The sequence below is a fragment of the Xenopus laevis genome, chromosome 7L (assembly GCF_017654675.1).
Source record: "Xenopus laevis strain J_2021 chromosome 7L, Xenopus_laevis_v10.1, whole genome shotgun sequence".
NCBI classification, from domain to species: domain Eukaryota; kingdom Metazoa; phylum Chordata; class Amphibia; order Anura; family Pipidae; genus Xenopus; species Xenopus laevis.
The window spans coordinates 53,262,310-53,289,073 of NC_054383.1; the positions used below are offsets into that span (position 1 = coordinate 53,262,310).

At 37.9% G+C, this 26,764-nt stretch overlaps 2 protein-coding genes and 1 non-coding gene across 4 annotated transcripts in view; 2 read left to right on the top strand and 1 right to left on the bottom strand.

Moving 5' to 3' along the window:
• timm23.L (translocase of inner mitochondrial membrane 23 homolog L homeolog) overlaps nt 1–8,818 on the top strand; it is a 29,130-nt gene extending 20,312 nt beyond the window's left edge. Inside the window, 3 exon segments of one of the 2 annotated variants that reach the window (NM_001091593.1) lie at nt 4,023–4,081; nt 5,140–5,250; nt 7,610–8,818. In NM_001091593.1, the coding sequence (NP_001085062.1) occupies nt 4,023–4,081; nt 5,140–5,250; nt 7,610–7,725 (286 nt within the window). In that variant the 3' untranslated portion in view covers nt 7,726–8,818. 2 annotated transcript variants of the gene reach the window in all.
• Nucleotides 4,109–4,313, top strand: LOC121395861. The gene has a single exon (XR_005962740.1). It is a non-coding gene; the product is annotated as a small nucleolar RNA SNORA74 (small nucleolar RNA).
• A 2,378-nt stretch (nt 8,819–11,196) lies between the features above and the next one.
• On the bottom strand, nt 11,197–25,546 carry ncoa4.L (nuclear receptor coactivator 4 L homeolog). The gene is given in 11 exon segments (XM_018240346.2): nt 11,197–13,593; nt 15,473–15,565; nt 16,041–17,000; nt 17,203–17,352; nt 17,900–18,004; nt 18,106–18,214; nt 18,530–18,618; nt 20,436–20,576; nt 21,850–21,995; nt 25,442–25,462; nt 25,465–25,546. Coding segments are annotated over 11 exon segments (1,887 nt in total). The 5' UTR covers nt 25,532–25,546; the 3' UTR covers nt 11,197–13,587.
• Nucleotides 25,547–26,764: the final 1,218 nt, after the last annotated feature.

Sequence of the window (26,764 nt, forward strand, 5' to 3'; positions counted from 1 at the left end):
TTGTATTATGAAACTGCATTTAGCTGGATTATGCTGTGACTGTGCGTGGCTACAATGCTCTTGCCCTGCGGCCGTCGCAGATTTGCGTCTGTATATGTGCAAAACTGCACCCGGGCAACAGCACCACAATTTTTACGACTGCCACTTCGTGGCGTAATAGTAACGCTCTTCAAAATGCGCATTCCTGCCCAGCTGCGCTAGTATATTCGCATTCGCATTTTTGCGTTTCATGTTGCTTGAAAGAGAATTTTATATATGTGTGCAGAGCCACACTGCTAAACTGGGTTCTGGCAAATACAATGGGGCTGCTGTTGGTGGGGATGTTTAACTCAAAGTTAACTTAAAGGTGAACCCCTGTAAAGTGCAGATTAACCATGCCTTCCCCCCAACATGTTTATATTGACCAAGGTTCCTTTAAGAGTATCAGGTAGGCTAAACACCTTTGCAACCAAGCAAATATTGGCTCAGAAATAAACGCAGATGCGTCAAAGTGAACGCAATATGCACAATATGTGACACAACGAATTAAAGCAGCGCATTCATACATGAGCACAACTAATCCTTACCTTTGCGGTATCTTCCTGTGCACACAATTTATTATAAGCATTGCAACAGCTGATACGCAGTTTCATACGTCGCACCTGTCTGCATCTACATTAGCGCCCAAATCACACTGTTAAGGTATTGTGTGCTACATTATTAAATACTCGCATGCGCTGGGCAAATGTCAGGCTACTGCGCTCTTTTTAGCGCTGCATTAATAAATGAGCCCCAGTATATAGGTCTGAACACCTCAGAATTCATTCTGCTGCTTCTGTCCTGTGTCACATCATCGATAAAAACTAGAGTCCCAGTGCCACTGGCAGCCATGCACGACAAAGCCATCACACTGCCTCTGCCATGTTTTATAGATGATGTGGTATGCTTTGGATCATGAGCTGTTCCACGCCTTCTCCATACTTTTTTCTTGCCATCATTCTGGTAGAGGTGGATCTTGGTTTCATCTGTCCAAAGAATGTTTTTCCAGAACTGTGCTGGCTTTTTTAGATGTTTTTTGCAAAGTCCAATATAGCATTTGTATTCTTGATGCTTATGAGTGGCTTGCACCTTGCAGAGCACCCTCTGTATTTACTTTCGTGCAGTCTTCTCTTTATGGTAGACTGTGATATCGATACGCCTACCTCCTGGATAGTGTACACTTGTTTGGCTGTTGTGAAGGGGTTTCTCTTCACCATAAAAATGATTCTGCAATCATCCACCATGGTTGTCTTCCATGGATGTCCAGGTCTGAGTTCACCAGTGCTTTCTTTCTTTCTCAGGATGTACCAAACTGTAGATTTTGCCACTCCTAATATTGTAGCAATTTCTTAGATGTTTTTTTTCTGTTTTTGCAGCTTAAGGATGGCTTGTTTCACCTGCATGAAGAGCTCTTTTGACCGCATGTTGTCTGTTCACAGCAAAATCTTCCACATACAAGCACCCCCCCTCAAATCAACTCCAGGGCTTTTATCTGCTTCATTGATAATGACATAACAAAGGAATTGCCCACACCTGGTTATGAAATAGCCTTTAAGTCAATTGTCCAATTGCTTTTGAGCCCCTGAAATGAAGTGATTGTTAAAAAAAAAAAAAATGCTTTAGTTCTTTACATTTTTATGCAATCTTTTTGCTCAACCCACTGAATTAAAGCTGAAAGTCTGCAGTTGAACTACAACTGAGTTGTTTCACTTAAAATTCATTATGGTAATGTACAAAGCCAAAATTAGAAAAAAAGTTGTCTCTGTCCAAATATTTATGGACCTAACTACATGTTTTAAATTCCTCAGAGGGATCCAAACTGGTCAGGCCTTGTGAGTTAACTATTTTGGGCATAGCTGTGGACTGGTCCATTGTTTTGGTTAAAAGGGCCAGAGGTTTGCCATTTTTGTCTCTCAAGGCGAATGCTCTACTGGTGGAGTATAACAGATGTTTTTTGGTGAGGTTTAGCCTGTGTAGTTCTAGTTGTCTAAGGGCCGTGACAAATTTAGTGTGTTTTTGCGGGGTTGGATTGTCTGAGGTCTTGCTCAGCTTGTGTTGCGCTAAGTTCAAGAGTAGCTAATTGTTCTTTGGTAATACTTCACGCTTTCGTGATATATGTTATTAAAGCCCTTCCTAAAACTGCTTTGCTGGACTCCCAGGTAGTGCTTGGGTTTGCAGAGCCTACATTTTCTGTCCAGTAGTTCTGCAAAGCCACCGTAGAGTAATTGTTTGATCTTTAAGCTATATTGGAGAGAGTCTCCATTGTTCACTCTGGGGTGATGGGTGTATCTGTATTAATAAATAGACAGGTACATGATCTGATATTGCACGAGGGAGAAATGTAACATCTCTTTTGTGAGTAGATCAGAGGATGCTAAGATTTATACGGGACAGTGTTAGGATTGGTATGCCTTTTCTGATGAGTATTGAGGTACCTCTGCTGTAAGTAGAGTAGGTGGAATGGTATGCATGTGCGACCCATGGCTTTTTTATAGCAAGGAGTTTTTGTCCTGTCAAATGTGTTTCCTGTTCTAGTAAGATATGTGAATTGTAGGTCTTCAGGTAGTTAAAGACTAAGGCTCTCTTGATTTTATCGTTTAAGCCTCTGACATTCCATTAAATTATTTTGATGTCAGCCATTAGGGAGATATGTTCTCTGTGACCAAATGGGTTGTCGCCGAGTACCATCCACACACCCCACTTGGTTGTAGTATCACATCTCCATTATATAATTCAGATTTTTAAAAAGTATTTTCTTTTTTTCTGTAATAATAAAACTGTACCTTGTACGTGATTCTAACTGATATATAATTAATTCTTATTGGAGGCAAAACCATTCTATTGGGTTTATTTAATGTTTTAATTAATTTTTTTTTTTTTTAGTAGATTTAAGGTATGGAGATCCAAATTACGGAAAGGTCCCTTATCTACAAAACCCCAAGTCCCGAGCATTCTGGATAACTGGTCCCATACCTGTATATCATTTGTAAATATATTTTAAAAATTTGCCCTACCAAAAAATATATATTTGAAAATTAAAACTGCAATTAATTTTCTTTGTTTTGGGCTAATTTTCTATGCCATGAGTTACCCAAGCTAAGATATTTTAAAATAAAGACCTTTTATGAAAGTCCTTGGGTGAGCCATAGAAATACTTGGCAAAAGCTATGTGTATCGCCCAGACCTTCAGCTGGACAGTTCTGCTGTCCAGCTGAATGAGCATTATCTACGCTTTAAAGGTATATGTCTTGGACCGCTATATATTAAATTCTACTTTCCAGTACAAGTATGGGATCCATTATCGGGAAACCTGTTTTCCAGAAAGCTCTGAATTATGGAAAGCCCATCTCCCATAGACTCCATTGTATCCAAATAATCCAAATTTTTAAATGATTTCCATTGTCTCTGTAATAATAACAGTACATTTTTGTTTATACAAACTAAGCCATAATTTATCCTTACTGGAGGCAAAATCAGCCAATTGGGTTTATTTAATGTTTACATAATTTTCTATCATACTTAAAACACGAAGATCCAAATTATGTAAAGATCCGTTATCTGGAAAACCCCAGGTTCTGAGGATTCTGGATAACCGGTCCCATAAGAAAACTGTTAATGTATTTTAAATGTAATTGCTATTGAAAAAAGTATTTACTTAACCATGATTTGCAACCAGTATTTCAGAAATCAGTTGTCCTACAGGTCTGTTAATCATCTGGCTTCTGCTTCATTGTTTTAAGTATCAGAGCCAGAAAACAGAAATAGGAGACCCAAATGCTGCTTTCAATTGCAATAACAAAGTAGTAGACATTCATACAAAATAAATATGTGTTAAATGACTGTCAGCTTCTATAAAATGGTATATTTTACCTTATTTTTAATTACACTCAAACTTTGTTATTTACTCATAAAGAAAATCTTTGAAGATGTATTTTGTTGCAGTCTGAATATAGAACAATAACAATTTTTACACTAGCTAAAGTATTTATTTTTTTTTTCCTTAGGATTTTAAATATGGTCACAAGGCAGGGTGCGCTATGGGCCAACACCTTGGGTTCTTTAGGTAAGTGAACTGCATAAAGGAATTGCTCCCAGCGGTAGTCAGCTGTTCAGTGCTTACCAATGCCTGTGATAGTGTTACGCTGCTGGCAGATGAAGATATAGCCATTATATTCTAGATGCACATTGGTACCGTTCTGGTTTTATGTGACTCAAGTTTCAGGCTATATCTTGCTCCCTTGAGAGTGCGCCTTGACCTACTTTGGTCATTTGGTGCTAGTCTGGAAGCAAACAAAACAATGTCTTTATTATGGTAAACTTCTTTTTTTTTTCATTGCATTGCTGTTATGTTTCTGCAATAATTTTTCTGCTGATTTCCTAGGACAGAGGCATAATGACATTGCTTCAAAAGAGATGGGCCTCTTAAACATTCCTCTCAATCCCTTAAAGGAGAAACAAACCCTCTACCCTACATAGACTCCCCCCCCCCCCAGCAAATGCCCCTAACTCTTTACTTACCCCTCCGTGCAGATTCTGTCCAGCGGAGTTCACGAGCACGATCTTCAGCCACTTAAGTAATCTTTGGAATGAGACCGCGCTTTGTCGATTTTCATGAGTTTTGGCACATGCGCAGTTGTTGCAAAACAGAATATTGCTCCAACTGCGCATGCGCCACTTCGCCGGTCTCATTCCGGAGATTACCGAAGAGAAGAGGATGGCTGTGGTGGACTCTGCTGCCTGGGGGGGGGGGGGCTGCTAGGCTGGTGGGGAGGAGGGAGGGGGTTCTATGTAGGGTAGGGTTTTTTTTTTTTTAAGTGGTTGTTTCTCCTTTAAACTAAAAGTGGGCAAGGCTTGGATTTAAAGGCTGGTGGCTCATGTGGCAGCATTTGTTAGCTGGCACAAGAAGCACCCAAATATGGCAGGGCAGATTTACTGCACTGCCATATTTGCATAAGTGCATTTCATGGGTTTTGTGTACCCAGATTTTTTAGGATTTTATCAATCTATAACCTATTGAAAGGGTTATGAATCCAGTACGAGAGCATTGTATTGCATATTTTGAAATATAGTAATTTTAATATTTAAAGTAATTTTAGTTCTGGTTTATCTTTTTCCCCTCAGCATTACTGTACAGTGCCTTTGGGGTTATTGTAGAAAAGACACGAGGAGCAGAGGATGATCTCAACACTATTGCTGCTGGCACAATGACTGGGATGCTCTACAAATCCACAGGTGTGTCTTCCTAAATGCAACCATTACATTTGGTTTAGGGCTAAACTCCAACATCGCTTTTGTAGGATAGGGTCGGATCGACAACGCATCCTACAAGTCGGCTGTTGTCTCATGGGTTAAAATATAATGGGACTGATACAAAAAATCAAATGCATAAACTACATGTAAAATTGTCCATCCGACTTTACATTCTAGCCTAGGGGCAACAGATTTTGTAGCATCCTACAATAGATTGCGGTGTTGCGTGGTCTTGCATGGCATGATCAGATATAATCTGATCCACAAAATCTGATCAAAATCTCTGTGTAGTTCTACCCTTAATCTTATTTTATAAGGATTGATCAGGTAATGGGGATTTGTTTTTGTGTATAAATTTATGAGATGTATTCAATAATAAAAGATTTTTAGACTAGCATCCATGTGTACACAAGTCATGAATAACCAGTAAAACTTCTCAAGTTTCAGTGATTAGCACAGTTGTTTTGGAAGTCCTCCTGGAGCTACATAAGCTATATAAAAGCACTAAGGTCACTCTAAGATGATATATAGACTCCTGTGGCATTCTTTAGCAAGCCTTTGGTACAAAGGGATACTGTCATGGGGAAAAAGGGTTTTTTCAAAACACAATCTGCTGCACTGAAATCTATTTCTCAAAAGAGCAAACAAATATTTTAATATTTAATTTTGAAATCTGACATGGGGCTAGACCTATTGTCCGTTATCAGATATCAGCTCCCTGGTAGATAGAAGAACAGCACTCAGTAGTAAAATCTAGGTCCCATTGCAAAACATTGAGTAGGAGAAACAACAGCCTGCCAGAAAGCAGTTCCATCCTAAAGTTCTGGCTCTTTCTAAAAGCACATGGCCAGACAAAATTACCTGAGATGGCTGTCTACACACCAATATTACAACTAAAAAAAATATACTTGCTAGTTCAGGAATGAAATTTTATATATGTAGAGTGAATTATTTGCAGCGTAAACAGTGTGATTTAGAAATAAAAAACATCATAAAAATCATGACCGAATCCCTTTAAGATTTACAAATATCCAATGGTAGTCTGCTATCCAATGCTTGTTTGTGCCTGAGATTGTGTTACACCACTGGAAGAGAGGCTCTGCTGTAGCTGTTGCAATTACTTTACTGGTGCTGTGATGTGGCAGTAGTGCTGTCCTTCACTGAAAGGGCCTTAACCTGCAAACATGGTATTCTGGCACTAGTCTGGAAGAACATAAATTACAAAAGGTGTACTGGACAGTCTGGTTATGCAAAATGCCTGATCTTGAAGCTGATGTTACTGTTGTGCTCAAGCAGTGCTGTCTGTCAGGCTGCTGAAAGTCTTTAGCAGGTAGCTCATGTTAAAAAAACAAAACTAGCATAATGCAGAAAATTTGAGTTTTCTGAGACGTCTTCAAATGTATTTATTTAATTCAACTTATTTTTCACCGGGCACTTGGGCAGTGCAAATGAAAGATTAATAGTAGAGGGAATAGTAGAGATCCTTTATAGTATAAGCATTAGAAATATTTTCTTACTGAGAATTTGATTTTGATGTGGGCATGGCAAAGAATTTGTAGTTTCTTGCAATGTTTGCATGGGTTTCCTCTGGATACTCGCATGATGGGGAGCTCCAATGTGGCATGAGCCAATGTGAATGATAAATATGTTGGGGCTATATAAAAGGAATTATAAGAGAATCTTCAGGACTGGCAGTTGCTGCAATATTGCTGGTTGCTGGTATATATTTTGCTATCTGTTGAAAGCACAGGGTACTGATTGAGTGTTTTGATAGCAGAAAGGAAGGGGGCACCTTAAAGGCGTGTAACTAGTATAGACCAAACTAAACTAAGGCTGATCTACCCAGCAATTTAGAAAGCAATGTTTCCCAGTTCTGGAATGGAACCAAAAAAAGAATATTTTCTTTTGATACAAATGTAAAAGCAGTTGTAAGCAATTAATGTTTATCTTTATATGTGACTATATATACAGTCCTGTACTTACAGTAGAGGATTTTACAATGTTGTGTTAAAAGAATTATGAAAAATGAAAATTACATAATCTAAAACCTTTCACCGTGTTTGGTGTTATGGTTTTTTGTTTTTTTAAATCTCGATTTAATTGTGTGGGATGAATCATTGATTTGACCTCATTTTGAATGGGCTGGATTATTTCTATTAGAATATTTACTTGCATACTTTTAAGCAGCATTTTATGGACATTTATCTGAACTCTTTGTAATCTGTGGAATATTGGGGAAGCTTTCATAATTCATATGTAAATCTGATGATCCGATGTCCTGAAAATTGAAATAAATCTGATATTTTGTTTTTCAAGATTGTTGATGACTTTTCTTTTACAGGTGGTTTGCGTGGTGTGGCTCGTGGTGGACTTGCCGGTTTGGCTCTCGCAAGCACCTTTGCTCTATATAATAACTGGGAGCACATAAAAGGCTCGTCGTCACAAGTGTCATTATAAGTGAAACTTTCTGGACTGTGAAAAAGGATCTGTAATCATTCTTGTGAACTTCCTTTTACTCTTTGTATATAGTACCTTTATGCTTTAGGTTCCACGAGCTGAGCCCATAATTTTATAAAGGAACCGTGAACTTTTTCAGTCCGAAAACAGATCTAGTGGCGCACAACTTTCAAAGATAATTTTGGTCATGGTCCTTCATATGAAATGCTCTCCTGGTGTCAAATAAAATATTTATGTGTACATTTTCAGCTATTTAAATACTTGTGTTTTATTGTGAGCCTTGCTGCACTTTTAGTTTGCTGACAATGCTATGATTGAAATCAACCTTCAGAATTTGTTTCATATGAATATATTTTAGCTGTTTTTAAATTTATGTGCTGTAGAACTAATCTACAAGTGAACATATATACCTCTGAAAGTGAATTTAATTTTGATCTCATCATGAATTTTTATTGCTCATACCTGCCAACTGTTGGCTAGTTCTTGCATGTGCTGCAGTTTAGCCGACTTAAACCAGCTTCACTTGTTGGAATATAATTCAAGCAGTAAGTTCATGCAAGTCAATAAGCAACTTCTACTTTGCTGTCCTTTTTTTAAAAAAAATATTTTTAGAAGTAAATTCTGTTAAACTGTAAGTCATTACCTTATAAAAAAATTTTGTCTGTCAGGAAATATAAGACTATCAAATGACTAGTATACTGATTCAGATTATATAATTTAGAACCATTAAGTGGGACCCCTTCTCTGGTCTTCAGAACAAGGTCTTTATTTTTGGTGAAACTGATCAGTACTTTGGTGACTTCTGTACTGTAAAATACAGTTGTATTTATGCTTTTGTCATAATGTCATGATTGTCTGTCAGGTATGATTATTTATTGTATGTGTGTGTATTTCAGTTCAGTGATGCAAATCACATAGTTCAATGGGCATAATTAGTTCTCTGCAAATGAAGTCAGAACAACTTGTGGATTGTGATGCTTTATACAAAACAGATCTAGTGGCGCACAACTTTAAAATATAATTTTGGTCACAGCCCTTCATATGAAATGCTCTCCTTGTCGTAAATAAAATTTATGTGTACATTTTCAGCTTCTTTAAATACTTGTTTTATTGTGAGTCTTGCTGCACTTGTAGTTTGCGGACTATGCTATGATTGAAATCAACCTTCAGAATTTGTTTCATATGAATATATTTTAGCTGTTTTAAATTGTATGTGCTGCAGAATTAATCTACAAGTGAACATATATACTTGTGAAAGTGGATTAATTTTGACCTCATGAATTTTTATTGAACATACCTACCAACTGTTAGCTAGATATTGCATTGTGCTGCAGGTCAGCTGACAAGAGTAGTAGTCATGCATTATTACAAAGAAATAGGGACTTCATTTGTCCTAATTATATTATACTTGGACTACCGTATATACCCGCGTATAAGCCGAGTTTTTCAGCATCCAAAATGTGCTGAAAAAGTCTACCTCGGCTTATACTCGGGTCAGCGGTACCCGACCCGAGTAGCTGAGATTGCAGTCACTTTTAATCATTCCTATACCAACAGTACACTTGGAGAGACTGCAATATCCCACAATGCCCTCTGTTGGTTATATGAAAGAATAACAGTGCACCCTCTGTTGGTTATATGAAAGAATAACAGTGACTGCAATATCACACAGCGCCATCTGTTGGTTGTATGAAAGAATAACAGTGACTGCAATATCACAGCGCCCTCTGTTGGTTGTATGAAAGAATAACTGACTGCAATATCACAGCGCCCTCTGTTGGTTATATGAAAGATTAACAGTGACTGCAATATCACACAGTGCCCTCTGTTGGTTATATAAAAGAATAACAGTGCACCCTCTGTTGGTTATATGAAAGAATAACAGTGACTGCAATATCACACAGCACCCTCTGTTGGTTATATGAAAGAATAACAGTGACTGCAATATCACAGCGCCCTCTGTTGGTTATATTAAAGAATAACAGTGACTGCAATATCACACAGCACCCTCTGTTGGTTATATGAAAGAACAGTGCGCCCTCTGTTGGTTATATGAAAGAATAACAGTGACTGCAATATCACACAGCGCCCTCTGTTGGTTATATGAAAGAATAACAGTGATGGCAATATCAAACAGCACCCTCTGCACATGGTAGTGGGACAGTGGGACAATGCACACAGTAATCCATTTGGCAATTCTCTGTCACAATCAACTTTGCAAAGAAGTCCGGTTGATCGCTGGGGGGTCGCTTTGGCAGAATGTGCGCTGCTGGGAGACAGGGCTGTAGTTGTGTCTAGGCTTATACTAGAGTCAATAAGTTTTCCCAGTTTTCGTAGGTAAAATTAGGTACCTCGGCTTATACTCGGGTCGGCTTATACTAGAGTATATACGGTAACTAGGGATGCAGTGAATCTAGGATTTGGCAGAATTCTAAAGCCAGTCATGCAGAGGCTGTGTGTGTGTGTACACTGCTAAACAATTGTTTAACTTTTCATTGTCTGAAATGTTCTGACAAGCTGCAATAACATTTTAATGCAGTTGACACCATGGGGCAGATTCACTAACTGGCGAAAAGTCGCCAGCGACTACTTTGCACCCATCGGTACACTTCACCAGGAGTAAATTCACCCAGAAAACAGTACTTCAGCAATGCGAGTAATTTAAATCGAAGATGCACTAGAGTTAATTTCTGCCTAGCACAATTCGCTAGAGGTCTTGCGCTCAAGTTAATTTGTATACAGCCAAAAATTTAAAGTTGAATGGACATCTTTGTTAATTACACATGTCCAGTGAACCTTAATAAACAGTTAATATAATGCCCTACACATGAGCCCACTGTATAATTAATGTTCCATATGGTAGAAAATGTATGGGGGAAACCGGTTACCCCCCCAAAACATTAAGGATTTTTGCAGGCTATCACTCTGGGGAAAAAAGGGAAAACACGCCAGCGTTTTTTTGAACTTTGATGATATTTTTCCACTCAGAATATGATGCAAGTAACAAGTCTGAGGAAGATCTATGCACTGCACCTGTCTGAGCTGGCAAAGGCAAGTCTGGTGAAAATCCGTAAAATCTGCATTTTACTGAATTTGCGGAGTAATGTCAATTTGCCAGAACGAATTGTCGTCTGGCGATCGAGTGCAAATGAGCGCTAGCCCATTAGTAAAACGTCTATGTCCCTGCTGGCAGTAGCGCTGGCGATTTGTTACCAGCGTTTGCCACTTTGCCCTTTAGTAGATCTGCCCCCTGCTTGTGTGGTACATGAGGGGATTTACAGTTTTGGCTATTCACTGCTATTTATGCAAAAAGCTATTTGTAAGAGATTTGGGTTACCTAAATAACACACTTCCATTATGTAGTCCAATGAACCAGCAGGTTTGTCATCTAATCTGTATATAGATTGCACTATTTTTCAGCAATATGATCATTGATTTTGTAATTTGAAAATGAAAACCAACAGAAAGCTGTAGTGCTGTAACTCTTTAATGGAAAATTATAAATGAAGTTAAATTTACTAGTTTACTTATTAATATGAATTGGCACATTTGATATATAGGTTGAACATTAATATTGTTGCATCAAACAATAAAGATAATGATACTTTGGTGCAAATTGTACATAGTCAACACAAGGGGCCCACAATTTGCAGTCAGTCCATGTAAATTTAAATATTCTGCAAATTTTAATTATGTAGCATTTAGCTGCTGGACTGGAAATATGAATAATTGAAATACTTATGATTCATATGCCATACAAAATAAATAATGGAGACTAACTAAAAAGCAGCTTAGAATAGGTTAAATATGAACTCCCCCATTAGCAAATTGGGCACTGAACTTTAGTTTCAAAAGTTACATAAAAAAAAAAAAATCTTCCAAAGCAACTTGGCTACATGTATTCCAGAAAACAATCTTAAATTGCATTTATTTCTCTTATCTAGACACCTAGGCATCTCACTGCTTTGCACATTGTAATTTATAAAAGTATCCAGCAAGTGCAACACTGCCTGACTCACCTAAGGCATTCTACATATAGAACAGAAAAGAACAATCTAAGTCTATTACAGAGACAACATACCCAAGATAAAGGACAGTGTGCTTTCCTTGCAAAATCAATGGTGTTTGCTAGACAGTATTTCTAGTTTCCTCTGATCTATGCCATGCAATGTAATTATTGGCAAAGCAGTATCAAAGAGAAGTGGCACAAAAAGGGGTTAATGTTACATGGGTAAAATCTCTTAATAAAAAAAAACTAATAAATAAACTCTTTCAGCTAATTTAAACAAGTGGGCTGCCATTTAACAAAGATTTACTATTGCTTTACTCAGGTTTCAGCCAGCAGCCAAAATACTCCACAGAAATGCAAATCAAACATGTCTGCTTTGAGCAACAGAGGAGTGTGAAGATGATGTAGAATTCCTTTTATAAAAGCATCCCACAGAAATGGTTGACCTATTCTTATAAGCTGAAAGGTATCTACAACATTGATTTTCTGAATAAAAAAAAAAATAAATAAAAAAAAAAAAGAGAACTATAACCCTTCTAATAGAAGCAGCTTGAAATTGTAGCAATTGCCATGTTCCCATTATTCTGTGCAAAAAGCTAAACAAAGTGAGATTGTGAATCTATGTTTAAGGTGTAAAATCAATCCCAAAGGCTTCATCGAGGTTAGACTGATCTATCATATCAAGGTAAAATATCAGAATTTAAAAAATTAAAGTAAGTTCCAAAAGCAGAGATTTTTCTTTTGTACTTAAATGAGCATTAATCATTCCAGTACAATGTCCAGAATCCATAGAGCTTTATCTTTTGATGTAACCATGCACTGTTATAGTCTCATCCTACTGGTTATGCTGATCAAGTTTCACAGAAAATACTATAGATGTTTAAACAGGCATTCAACTCTACCCTCGGACATTTTGGAAAATGCTCCATGCAGATACAAACCACCACATAGCAGATAAGAATTTGGCAATAGGTTGAGTAATGTGGCTAGTGTAGCCATTTCTCACCTATATAACATTGATGGGTCACATGGCTATTTTATACCACTTCCTGTCTCCTTATAAAAAAGAAGTTCAACAACTTCCGCTGCCGAGACATTATTGGATTGTGGAGAATGCTTACTGTTGCATTTGAAGTTTTAGCTCAGTCAGACTGCTAGATTCGTTTTTATTTAAAAAATGAAACTAAAAAAGTACAACTTCACTTACCATGAATTTATGATCAAACAAATGAATATGATTAAGGACTTATATGCCTACCATTAAATCAACCAGGAAAAAATGAAAGCCACAAGTCTGCATAACTAAGCAATTTTGAACTAAACCTGCAGATAAGGTTCATGAAAATAAAATAAAAAAATCGCCATGGTAATTTAAAATAGATATTTAAAAATATATAGGCAATAGTTTTAGGACCACATAAAATAATATTTCATCACCATGCCCTAATTTAATGCAATGTTAGTGAGCAAAGGGATAGAAGATATTCAAATCTATAAAGTTAACTGTCAAGGCAAAGTGACAACAACAGAACAAAATGACCTGCTATATAAAGGGAACGGTGTCATTTAAAATTTCTGATTTAAAAATGGCCTCTGTATTAGAAACTAGAAAGTGCTGATGGGTCTGGACGCAGTTTTCCTTAGGTTAATAGAGCTCAGTAGTAAATAGTTCACAGTCTGTCTAGGGATTGTCTTCACCTCAAATTTCACATTTTTTATACATGCCAAAAGTATACAATCCTTATGTCAAAAAAACAATAAAAAGCATGGTGAAAAATGATTTGCCACGAAGATCAATGCTTGTGCGTCATCAATAATATTGCAAGCTGGGGATCTAGATTTCACAAGGCAAGTCACATCTGCAAATAGAATATAATCATGAGTTTTTTCATTTTTAAATCTTCAAGTTAAAGCGATACTGGCACGTTCCTATAAAAATCATAGGAATGTGTCAGTATCAAGTAAATGCTGCACCTGTAATTGTTCCCCTCAAAGCCGCCCCCAGTCCCCGCAAACCTGCATTCACCCAACCCTCCGACACTGCTAAAAGACCTTCTGAGCCATTTCAGTGATGTTGGGCTGGGGGCAGCGCGATCCTTCCATAGGCTGATTACGAATGAAAACAGGAATTCTGCCAATGGGAGGATCGCTCCGCCCCCAGCCCTGCGTCACTGAAGCAACCCAGAAGATCTGAAGGCTTTGGGGGGGGGGGGGGAACCTGTTTCAAAAAGCTACTATGTAAATGGCAGCATATCAGAGAATTAAAAAGACAGCCACCATTAAATGTACTATGTGGCTTTTACAAGTCTAATATGCATTTTGCCAGCAGTTTATATTTTTACATGTAATAACCTTTCCAGACATTCTGTGTCACTGACTCCTACAACAAAAAAGTGTTTTCCAGATTTGAGCAGTCAAATTCCATTGTTTTCTAAGGCCTACGATCTTGCAGATCGAAATGTGGTCACTGATTCGATCTATAAAGTTGCAGAAAGAATTCAAGTCTATGATAAATTCATGCAAATGGGAAAAACTTTTCCCCCATTTTTTCAAGGACTCCACATTGTACAGCTATTCATAACAAAGTATAAATACCTAAACAGTGCTATAAAAAGAAGAAAAAAGTCTAATACTTTTTTTTGTAATCCAGGTATGGCATCTACTATCAGGAAACCTGTAGGTTAGAAAGATGTAAAATATGGCAATGCTATTTTCCATAAAGCCCATTTATCTATAATAAAAAAAAGTGAGAAAACTATCCAACTGGGTTTTAATGTTTATATGTTTTAGTAGATTATGGTGGTCCACATGATGCAAATAACCCTAAATCCAGAAAAAACAGGTGTCAAGCATTCCAGATAATAGATTGATTGTGAATAAACACTTTAGTAACACTAAAATATACTTAACCTAAATAATACAATAAAAAAAGTGAAGTTCATCATTGCTCAGACATGCATGTCTACTCAAAACCAGGATACTATAGATGTTTAAACAGGCATTTAACAGACCCTCAGGCATTTCGGAAAATGCTCCATGCAGATACAAACCACCAATACATACATAATTTTAATGGTAACCGCCTGTCACTAGGAGCATGGAGCAGATTATTTAATTTCACTTCCTGGAAAGAATTGCCGCATAGTAAATTAGGGAGTCTAGAAATTAAATATAGTTTTTCTTCCCATAACTGCATAGCGATTTAATAAAATTTTTATGAAAGTGTGCAAAATTATACACTGTTATGGGACCCGTTATCCAGAATGCTACGAAAGTGCGCAAAATTATATACCGATATGGGACCTGTTATCCAGAATGCTTGGGACCGGAAGTTTTCCAGATAAGGGAACTTTTTGTAATTTTGATTGGCGTACCTTATGTCTACTAAAAAAAAAAAATCACTGAAACATTTAACCTAATCGAATTGTTTTGCCTGCAATAAGGATTAATTATATGTTAGTTGGGATCAAGTACAAGGAACTGTTTTATTATTGAAGAGAAAATGGAAATCATTTTAAAAGATTTAGAATTATTTGATTAAAATAGAGTCTACGGGAGATGATCTAGTAATTTAGTGCTTTTTGGATAATGGGTTTACAAATAATAAACCCCATACCTGTATATCGATCATAAACAGCACAATCCTTTTTGAATAATGTGTGTCTTTGTCCTGGGATTTTATTTATTGCAGTTAAACTAGATTTAGAAAGAGGTTCCTGTTCTTTAAAATAACATTACCTGCAAGGGAGACTGGTATAGCCATTTCTCCTTGTCAGCAGCCAGCTTCATGCAAGCAAACAGGTCACAAACACTAGGAAGCCCATAGTAGTCCTAGAGGAACAAAATACATTTAAATGCAGAAAAGATATATGTAAAATATGCTTAAAAACTATACTTGAAACACTAAGCAATGACTACAACAAAGTATACAAGTAGACGAATATTAGATAACAGACAGTACTGACATATTGCAGTCACCAGCAGAGCACTACTAGTTTCTAAAGTACAGTAGCAGTAATGATCATCTTTATATACATACATATACGCATACACAGAAAAGCATCTAGTTTGTTTGTATTTGCTGTGTGTTTGTGTATTTGGCTGACTGGAATAGAGTTAACCTTTGACCTTATTCAAAGAAGTATCAGGTACACTTTACCAAGCAAGAATTATCAGCAAAATCAACATAATAGCTTCAACTCTATTGAGATATGATGAGAAAAGTTACAGCACGGTACGCAAGTCATCCATCTAACCCCCCAATCTGCATACAGAATTAAGTTGAAAGTCCATATCAGAAACTTACATGTGCTTTTTTACGTAGCAACCACTTATCCTCTATAGCAGACTTTTCAAACTTATCGACGTTCTTTGAGGGCAACACCCAACTAGTTGTATTCAGAGGCAGATGGAATTGTGATAGCATTTCTGCTGGGTGACTGCATTTACTTTGTGTGCTTTCTTTGCTTGTTTTTTCCTCCGTCAGACTAGACTTTGCAATCCATTTGCTCAAAGGAGTTTCAAGCAAATTCATCATATGCTTAACAGAGTGATCATTCTCTTCTGTTTTCTGGGTACTGCTTTGGCTTTTTGCATCTCTTCTGCATGGATGAAGCCACATGCTAATGGAAGGTTTTGCCTTTTCAGGTTCATGGTTTTTGAGATTTTGCCCTTGTTTCTGCAGTACTCCATTCTTATCTTTTCCATCCCTTTTCCAAAGCCATTTGCGAAGAGCTTCTTTCTCACAGCTTTCATCGCACATACAATCTGCAAATGTAGAACATTGCTCATTTGCTTTACAGACATCTTGTGGTTTAAACACTGGTTGTGAGGATTGCAAAAGCCATGTGTCATTGCTGGAGCTGACATTTTTCTTTCCTCCAATTTGCTCATTCAGGCACTTAAGATAACCAAGGTTTTCAATCTCTAGTGCAGAAGTTTGACCACCACAATAATTACCGCATGCTTCAACTTTTAGTAACCAGTCGCTTATTTTGTAGTCCTCATCAAATGATTTAAAAATGGCTCTCCATTTTTCTGCCACATCTGTTGGATCTTCAGTTACTGTAGGGGTTATCAACCAATCAGACAAATCCATATCTTCTGTATCTTGACTCTCTACATCTCTATCTTCAATCTTTTCTATGGAGAATTGAGAGCTGGAGATCATGCATTCCAAATCCTTCTTCTGCTGAGACTGCAGCAACCAATTGTTCAGTTCTCCCAGCTGACCCCAGATTTGCTCCATGTTAGGTTTGCTTAACTCCTATAAATTATACAGACAAGCATTAGCCCAATAGACACACACACACACTGATATTATCAGATTATAATTTATTTATGCCATGGTATGCTGGCTTGATGGTATGACTAAATGCTTCTACATTGTGTTTTCAGATACTAATGATTGCATATTACATTCATAAACATTTAGCCAACTTCTTTAACAAAAAAAAAATGTAATGTACCCCATTTGGCTCAGCAACATGGTTTTTCAAAAGCCAATCCTGGGTGCAAAGACTTGGAATGTGTGGAGTGTAGCACTGAGAGATGTTAGTGGGTCTCTTTTGCTGCAGCCAATCCGAGAGCGGGGTATTCCACATTCCAGATACAGGTTGCTACAACAACAACAAAAAAATGCAGATTTCCAGGCATTGTATTTTACAAAAATAGTGGTACATTTGGTTCTGGACTCAAGAGAATTGTTGTCTCACATCCTGAATAAAATTAGAATGCTAGGCTAGCTACAAAATCGGATAACCGGTAGCCGAACTTTTTGTTTTTTTTCCTTTTTGAAAAGGGCCACCTGCTTTCAGCCCTTAAATGTATGATTGTTGACCAGTGTCAAGTTTTGCCTAGAGGAGGTGACAGAGCCCAAAGTTTTTTTACAACTGCTTGCATGCCTGGATGATATTGCCTGAAAGTGCCAAGAATATTAAAATGAGGTGATGCTAAATATTAGTAAAGCGGCAGTGCAAAGAGTGCCCTATATTCACATGAGATTTGCTGATCTTACATTTACTCCTTAGATATGATCACTGAGACGGAAGCTTCCTCTTTCTAAATATACAGCTTTTTTAAATAGCATACCATATTTTAAACGTTTTTCACATAGCATTAGGTACAAATATGAATAGAATACAGATTTGTTTTAGCATGGTTTACCTGTTCAGCTGCTGGAACAAAACAGTTATTCAGGAGCCATGGATTTTGACTCACAAAGGGGCATGGCACAGCAAGGGAAGAAACTTGTTTTTCTTCACTGGAACTCTAGGAAAATAGCAATACAAAAATGTAGTATTAATGACATTTTCAGGAAAAGAGGGTACATACCCAAAATGATAAATTGTTTTAAACGTAATAATTCTTACCAAAGTTTTAATGGATCCAAATTTAGTAATTGCTTGGCGGAGAAAGGGAACATCTCCTTCAAAGTATAGTGTGGAAGACTCTTCAGGTTTAAGAGCAAGGTTACCTAACCTGGAGTCACAGAATAAAACAACATACACAAGCTTGGTCATATTTGAATGTGAATAAACTTGTATTAACAACCCAAAGGACCAGTGAAAACTAAGCATCATTCACACAAAACCCACTTTTGCCAATACATTAGCTAACTGAAGACCTCTGAGATCAAAGCCACCTGATAACATGCAGAAGTTCTAAATAGCTACAAAATACAGGTGGTGTTTTTCACAGCAAACTATATAGTTGTTTGCATCACAGAAAAACAAGTTAGCTTGCAACATTTAGGACAAAGCTAAACATGTTTTAACCAAATACATATGCATTTACCTTTCCAAGCAAACAGAAATCTGATTGACTAGATCATTACTTTGAGGATTTTCCAGCTGGTGAATCAAGCAATTGAATTGCCCCAACAACTGTAAATATAGTCAAAACAAAAAAAATGATTAATCTCAAAAACTTTAACATTTCTATTCTGCAATGTGAGAATTTTAAGTTAAAGTACATTGAATAATTGTGTTTCACCGGGTGAATACTCCTAACATAAAAGAGTGATGTGGCTTCTTCTTGACATAGTGACAGACACGTTCCAATTTTAACATGTATGTGTCACTACACTTGCATAAACCCTAGCGATTCTATTTGTTTGTAATTTATGTGCCTCCTTCAGCTCACTCCTTACTAACCTTTGACGGTCTCTGGCACAGCTTGAAGTTGAGCAACTTCCTGGTTTATGTCGTAATGTAGCGCAATGTTCTCATAGGCTGGGGCACAGATTAGTTTGTACTCTAGTCAGAACTCTGTTCCTCATTACCCCATCTGTCTACATATAGTTTATTTATAGATATAGCACAACCAGAACAAGTCAAACTTATTGGCCCATGTATGGGACCAGTTGGACCAAGCTGTGGTAAAAAAAATGGTGAGACATCAGGCAGTTCTGAAATTCCCATTCAGTGTGCTAATGCAGTCCTCAGATGATGAGTTTCTGTAGGCCCATAGTATAATCATTCCCCCAGGTCCCAACTATTCTGAATAAGAGGTCCAATACCTGCACACTTTCTTGATCCTTAAATTTGCTAAACATTTGGCTCTTCTTCTTAAAGGACCAGTAACATCAAATTTTTTGGAAAAAACAAAAAAAATACGTTAGTACATAACGAAAAAAAAACACCAACACAAATTATACTTTAAATTCAAAAAGTCTTTACTAAGAAATAATTACAGAAACTCTGCTTCCCCTTCTCTTCAGAAAAGGCGACAGGGCGACCAACCATGGAGGGGCGCTCGATTTCTCCTCCCTGGCTCTCTCCTGCTGAATCCTTTAGCTCCCACATTCCGTGCTTCCGTGTGCAGTGGCGCTTCCAGCATGAACGATGCGGCTGCTTTCTGCGCTGCTTTGCTTTCCACTACTTCTCTTTACTTTGCAGGGTCCTCTCTAGGATTGGCAATGCGGGTGATGGCTGTGGCCCCTATGGAGGCTCCAGTCAGGATCCGTGGGTCCCTGTGAAGATGGCAGCAACGGATGCAGGGGCCCCATCAGGATATTGGAGGTCCTACAGAGGCGCTGAGTGTGGCCCTGAATGGCAGTCAGGCGCAGAGCAGTAGCAGCGAGAGCGGAGGGGCATTGTTGGGAGCGGAGGGGAGCTGATGGAACAATAGAGGGAGGGAGGCTGGAAGGAGACAGGTGGAGGAAGCGAGACAGGCAGCGGGACTTGCGGGGCATATGAATCTGGGCAGAGCAGCCCCAGTGCCCTCTGCAGCACAGTGAGCGCCTCCAGGATACAGGCCCGGCCCCCAGCTCGGAGCCATGAATGCGGCGGAGGGTGCGGATGATGGAGTATTCCAGGAAGTAGCGGAAAGCAAAGCAGCGCAGAGAGCAGCCGCATCATTCATTCTGGAAGCGCCGATGCACACGGAAGCACGGAATGTGGGAGCTAAAGGATCCAGTAGCAGAGAGCCAGGGAGCCAGAGAAATTGAGTGCCGATCCATGGATGGTAGCCCTGTCGCCTTTTTTGAAGAGGACGGGAAGCAGAGTTTCTGTAAGTTATTTCTTAATAAAGACTTTTTGATTTTAAAGTTTAATTTGTGTTGGTGTTTTTTTTCCCGTTATCTACTTAAAAAAATTTTTTACTTTTTTTTTTTGATGTTACTGGTCCTTTATACCATTTTCATTAATACTTTTATGGATGTTGGGGTACTGGCAAAGATGTAAAAAATGTATACTCTTACCCAGTAAAGTTGCTGAGCTTGCTGCTGCAATGCCTCTTCTTTTAGCTGCTGAACAAGGTCTGCTTGCTCTAAGAGCCATACCTCCCGACTGCGGAGGCACTCCAAGTGGCGGCTAATGCAAGACTGGACTTGAGACTTCACCTAAAAAGAAAGAAAAAGTACTAATGTATAAAACAAGCTAGAGCTAGTGCAAGGTTTTGTTTATATTTATGTCAGCAAACAAGCTCTGTGCAACTTGAAATGGCCTGGAATTCCCATAAAGTATTTAAATATCCCCAGCTGCCAATACCCAAGCTACAGAATTCATACTACCTCACCATCTCAGCTTAAACAAGTTATACTTTATCAAAAACCAACAGAAAACACAAGGAAAATTGCTTCTCGCCACTAGTAGGCAGAGGTTCCCAAACTGTAGATCTGCCTCTCTCTTAGGGCCCATATCAGTGTACTGCAATCAGTATAAGATACTGGGTGAATGACGGCTGTGCCATCATGGAATAGACTCAGAATTAAGATAATTACATTTCCCAGAAAGCCCCGTTTAAAGGAACAGCAACACCAAAAACTAAAATGTTTTAATGTAATCAAATATGCATTGGTAAAAATTTTGTGTTTATATAGTTTATATAAATGAGCTTTTGCATAGCCATGGGGACAGCCAAAGCTGAAAAAGGAAAAAAGGCACAGGTTTACATAGTAGACAACAGATAAGCACACTGTAGAATGCAATGGGATTCTACAGAACTTTTCAGTAATAAGCTGTGTATCATGTGCCTTTTCTCCTTTTTTCAGACTATATGGCTGCCCCCATGGCTACACAGCAGCTTGTTTATATAAACGATAGTAGTCTTTCTGAAGCAAACACCAGTTCTACCAGTGCAGGGCAGTAGTACATTATATTTTTTGGTGTTATGGAGCCATTAAGCAAGTAATTTGACCCTTCATCTATTTCCTTTTTCTCGGTTATAAGAGAAAATATTAATAAGCTTGGAATTTTTCAACAATAAAAATGGTGTGTACCGAATTCACAGAAGAAACCAACTGTATCTTCCCAAGAAAAATGTGTGTGATGGTTTTTGCTCATCTCGAACATGATATACTGTACGTAGCAGTGGCAAGTTAGACCTGGACTCCCCTGATTCATGTTTAAGATTACTCATTAAGTCCAGTTTATGTAGACTTACCACTACTATATACTCCATAGAATTTGTGAGGCATTTTAAAAGGCTTCAATACTGCACACAACTTTAAAAAATAAAAGCATTTAATTGCATTAAAACAAACCAGTGTGCATGTCACAGTACACTATGTTGCAGAAAGCTGCATGTCATATATGGACACCAAACAAGAGTGCTGGTGTTGCAGAACTATTCTGTATTGGCGTTGCAAATTCTTTTCTCAGATTTTCAAGTACCTCTCTTCCATTTTCCTTAACTTGTTGCTCTGCTTTCAGCATTGCTGAAATCGCAGATTCCAATTCCTGTTTAGCTTGGAGACATTTAGAAAGTGGATCCTGGCTGCTGAATTGATGATCTTGGTGCAAATTCATTTTTCTTAGACCTGCAGAATAAACAGTTACACAAAGATACATAAACCACTGAATTTACAAACTCTCAATATACGACAAGACTTGGACAAGAAGCACCAGTTTTTAATTTAAATGACAAGTAACTGCAAACAATACAAATGTTTGTACACATTAAAATATAATTATCCTGAACTTGCAAACAAGTAATTTGCATTTGTTCAGCTGCACTACTACAGTTTATAGATATAAGCTGTATAGCCATTGAGCATTTTTCCACATTTAATGGGCACAAACAGTACATTAATATGATTTCATACAATGGGTACCTATGGCATGATATGATTGGTATGATTTCAAACAATGGGAACCTATGGCATTCCAAAGCATGTCGAATTTGTTAAATCCAATCTTGTATCCAGCTGATAGAGCGCTGCTCTGAGACAGCAGAACAGTATCAAGGCAAAAGAAAAAAAACGATTAAGCAGGCTTGAAATGATACCTTTAAATGCCAATTTACTAAGAAAAGGTAGAAAGCTTTCAGGACAACATAATTTATAAGACAGTCAACAATAGCTAAAATGAAAGCTCAGCACCCTGAGATTCCAAATATTTTATTTTCTAGCTAAGGTATAGTAGCACCTCTAGATTTTCATGTATGAATATTACATGGCCAACACTGAAAAGCTCTCTCAGAAAGCAGAAAATGTTTTTTTTCCAACTGTACCAGTTAAAAAACACATGGCACTCTGCATAGGCATGTGAAACTATAAAACAATATGTATGGATGCTCAAAAACACTATCTTTAAAGGGAATTTAAAGTCATCAAAATAAAATCTATTTTCTAAAACAAATTCTTACAGTTTAAAAGGTAAGTGACCGCAAGCTTAGGCACCATGTATACTAGCTACTGAGAAGTCAGCTAAAGAACATAAATTAATAAATAACTTATTTTTAAAGTGGTTGTTCAACTTCCAACATTTATCAGTTTAGTTGTTTTCAGATAGTTCACCAAAAATATATACTTTTTTCAGCTAATTTCTATTTATGTAATCTATTTTTATAATATTGAAGCATAAAGTTTCATTTTCGTCTTCTGTCTTTCTCAAGCAGCTCTGAGAGGGTGTCACCAACTCTGTAAACTGCTCTAAACGGATACACTTCTTATCATGGATATAATATTTGCTAACATTCCACAGATACTGCTGAGAAATGTAGCAAATTGTAACTGTGTGTTCAAAGTCTGCCCCTGGAATTCTGAGCTGCCAGAAACACCAGACAGGAACACAAAATTTTATATAACCTTAATTTCTTGAAAAATTTTAAAAAGTGGAAAGCAATTGAAAAAAAAAAGTTTTCTTCTGATGAGCAACCTGAATGCAACTGAACTGAAAAAAGTGTTTTGAAGGTGAACGATCCCTTTAATAGGTGTTATCAAGTGTAGATCTGCTCCTCCTCTGCCATGACACTCTGCCAACCTCTAAACTGGCTTCCGCTACCTTTCAGAATAAAATTCATATTAATGACCCTGACATTCAAAGAACTTAATAACTCTGCCCCACCCTACATCTCTGATTTCATCTCTATATACTCTCCCAACCGCTTGCTACGCTCCTCTACTGACCTGCTACTCAACTCTTCTCTCATTACCTCTTCACATGCTCACATTCAAGACTTTGCAAGGGCTGCACCACTCCTCTCGAATTCTCTCCCACGGAATGTCCTGACTTTCTCCCAAACTTTCTGCTTTCAAAAGATCTCTTAAAAGGCACTTCTGTAGAGAAGCCTACCCTCACTCTGCTTCACTACCAAATGCAATACCACATACAGTACTACATCTCTCACTCACTTAATTCTGATCTTGACCACTCCCACACCTTGTGTCTTATTCCCTTCCCTTTAGATTGTAAACTCTTTTGCACAGGGCCTTCCTCACCTTTTGTACCGTATTGGTTGTGATGTATGTAACTCCATATGTTCTATGTATGTAATGAATGTGATTTAGTTGTATAAACACATTTACTTTACAGCGATGCGAAATATGCTGGCACTATATAAATAAATAATAATAATTCAGACCCTCTCATTACTCATTCAAGTTCTAGGGTAAGTGGGACTGTTCAAAAGTTTTTACTGCTGCTGCACCAAGCATTGCTAGACAATATACTTTTTCCCTTGAGCAGGAAATCTTTTACAGCAATCAAATATAGTAAATACAAACAAGCATAAAAAACGCAAAACAAACTGAAGACTAAGCAAGAAGATTCTTACATATCCTGTATATCAGAAGTCCCCAACCTTTCGGCCTACAGAAGGCACTATTTTGCAGTACACCTGGTTTTAAGCAACAAAAACGTGCCTCCAAGCCAGGAATTGAAAAATAAGTACCTACTTTGAGGCCCACTGAGAGCAACATCCAAGGGGTTGGTGAGCAACATGTTGCTTGCAAGCCACTGGTTGGAGATCACTGATGTACATCATAGTAACTTCAAAATAAACTTCCACCTTAACAATTTCTGGGGAGCTCTAGATTGTAGCATAACCTAGCAACAAGTAACCGTTTAAACCCCCCATAGAATTTACAGTGTCTATATAAAAGTACAGACTCCATAGATTGTACAGTTCTGTGCTTTAAGATTAGTGCTAACAGGAGGAAATGCAGCACTGACACTGTTCAATTGCTCAAAAAAATTATGGTTATGAGTACCTTACCAGCAATAACATAATGATAATAAAACTCTAACCAAACATTCAGCTGTTACAGGGAACAAAATGCAAAGGAATATCAAAGAAAACGATATACACACATTTAGACCACCTGCAAAGTTGCTTACTGTACCCATCTGAAAAATGTTGGACTCTCTGGGTTATTAATCTTACTATTGTAAAACATTAAATATCTGATTTAATTTGTATAATAAATAAATATTTGTATAATATGCAACGGCAGCAATTTATTAAGTCTTTCACAGTAAAGTTAATTATGGTACAAAGATGTAGTAACCTACACCTCTCAGTCTCTAGTTTATGTCGAAAAGACTGCCCCGAACAACCAAGAGTGAAAGGGGTGCCTTTGTACCACATGACTTTAACCATTCCAGGAAAAGTACACGAAGTCCTCAGCCATGTGCATGTCCTCTGTGGTGGAAAAGTCACTTAGCCCTGTCAGGTTCCCAGTACAACAAACCGGTGAGACAGTAAGCGCCGCTGAGCTACACACATTCACTTTCTATTCACTTCTCATTAGTAAGCGGCGGGTCACAGTTAGAATAACGCAACCTCCAACAACAAAATCAGCAAAATGACACCAAAACAGCCGTGCATAATGGCCGCCCAGCAACGATCCGACGGCAGCCTAGCAGCCACAGCGTGTTGCCAACAAAAAAAAAACCGCATAAAACACCGTGCATCGGTCCAGCACCTAAAGCGAACGTTGACACAAGCCCCGATCACCAGCAAAAATAAAATCCAGTGTAGTACCTGTGTGACTGTCTAATTCGTGCCCCTTCTCCAGCTGCTGACAGTACAAGAAGGAGCCGGCTCTCTTCCCACACAAGCGATACGTTCCATGGTGACGCAAAAGGAAAACCCGGGGCGGAGCTAAAAATTGGACGCCACTAGCCTAGAGCTGCCGCGCACGTAGGCTTGGAAGGGTGGGGTTGGCAGGGACATTGGTATAGATAAACCCAAATGTGAGGCCTGTGCAAGATAACTTGCAATGAGAGGCAAACTGTTATCAGAGTCCTTGCCTAGACGTCACATTACTGTATTTATTAAAGGAACAGTAACACCAAAAACTGAAAGTGTAATGAGAATATCATGTACTGTTGCCCTGCACTGGTAAAACTGATCTGTTTCCTTCAGAAACACTACTATAGTTCATATAAACAAGCTGCTGAGTAGCAATGGCGGAAATTGAAAACCGGCTATATGGCACAGGATAAATAATTGATAACAGATTATGTTCTACAGAGCTTATCTGCTATCTGCTGTGTAACTTGAGCCTTTTCTCCTGCTTACATTGACCAATTGATACGTTATGCAGCACTGTGTAGACAGAAGTTGCAATTATTGCATTCTCTATGGTTAGTGTTGTCACCTTTTCTGGAAAAAAATACCGGCCTTCCTATATATTTATCTTTTTTCCCTATTAATAACATTGGGATAAGCCATCATTTTTACCGGCCAAGCCGGTAAAATAACAAACTGTCCCTTTTTCGGAGGGACAGTCCCTCTTTTGATAGCTCAACCTGCAGTCCCTCATTTGTACTGGAAAGTCCCTATTTTCTCTGCACTGAACAGCCAGAAAAAGAAACAAAGTTTCTCACTTAATTGGCTTTTAGCAGAGAGAACAGAACAGCTAACAGATGCAAATAAGATACTTTGTAACAATTTTGAGACACAAAAAAACTTTTCAAACTTTCATAACCTGCCAAATTTTGTAAAATGAACATGGTAATTAGAGGGTGTGGCCACAGAAAGGGGCGTGCTTGAAAAAAATCGCTGTTCTATGTGCGAAAAAATTTTTTGTCCCTCTTTTTACTTCCAAAATGTTGGGAGGTATGCAGCCAGGTGGCAACCCTATCTATGGTTTTAACTTTTACACCTCTGCTCATGTCAATACTAGACAATGCAGTGAATTGCAAAGGAACAGCCTGGCTGTGCCACAGAGAACTGCACATTATGGCAACATTACATGTGGAGTGGAAACTTGACAAAAAGAAGCAAGTATGGGATTTTATTATACCACTTCAGTGAGAAAAAAGAGAAAATTTAATACTTACCGTAATTTTCTTTTCCTGG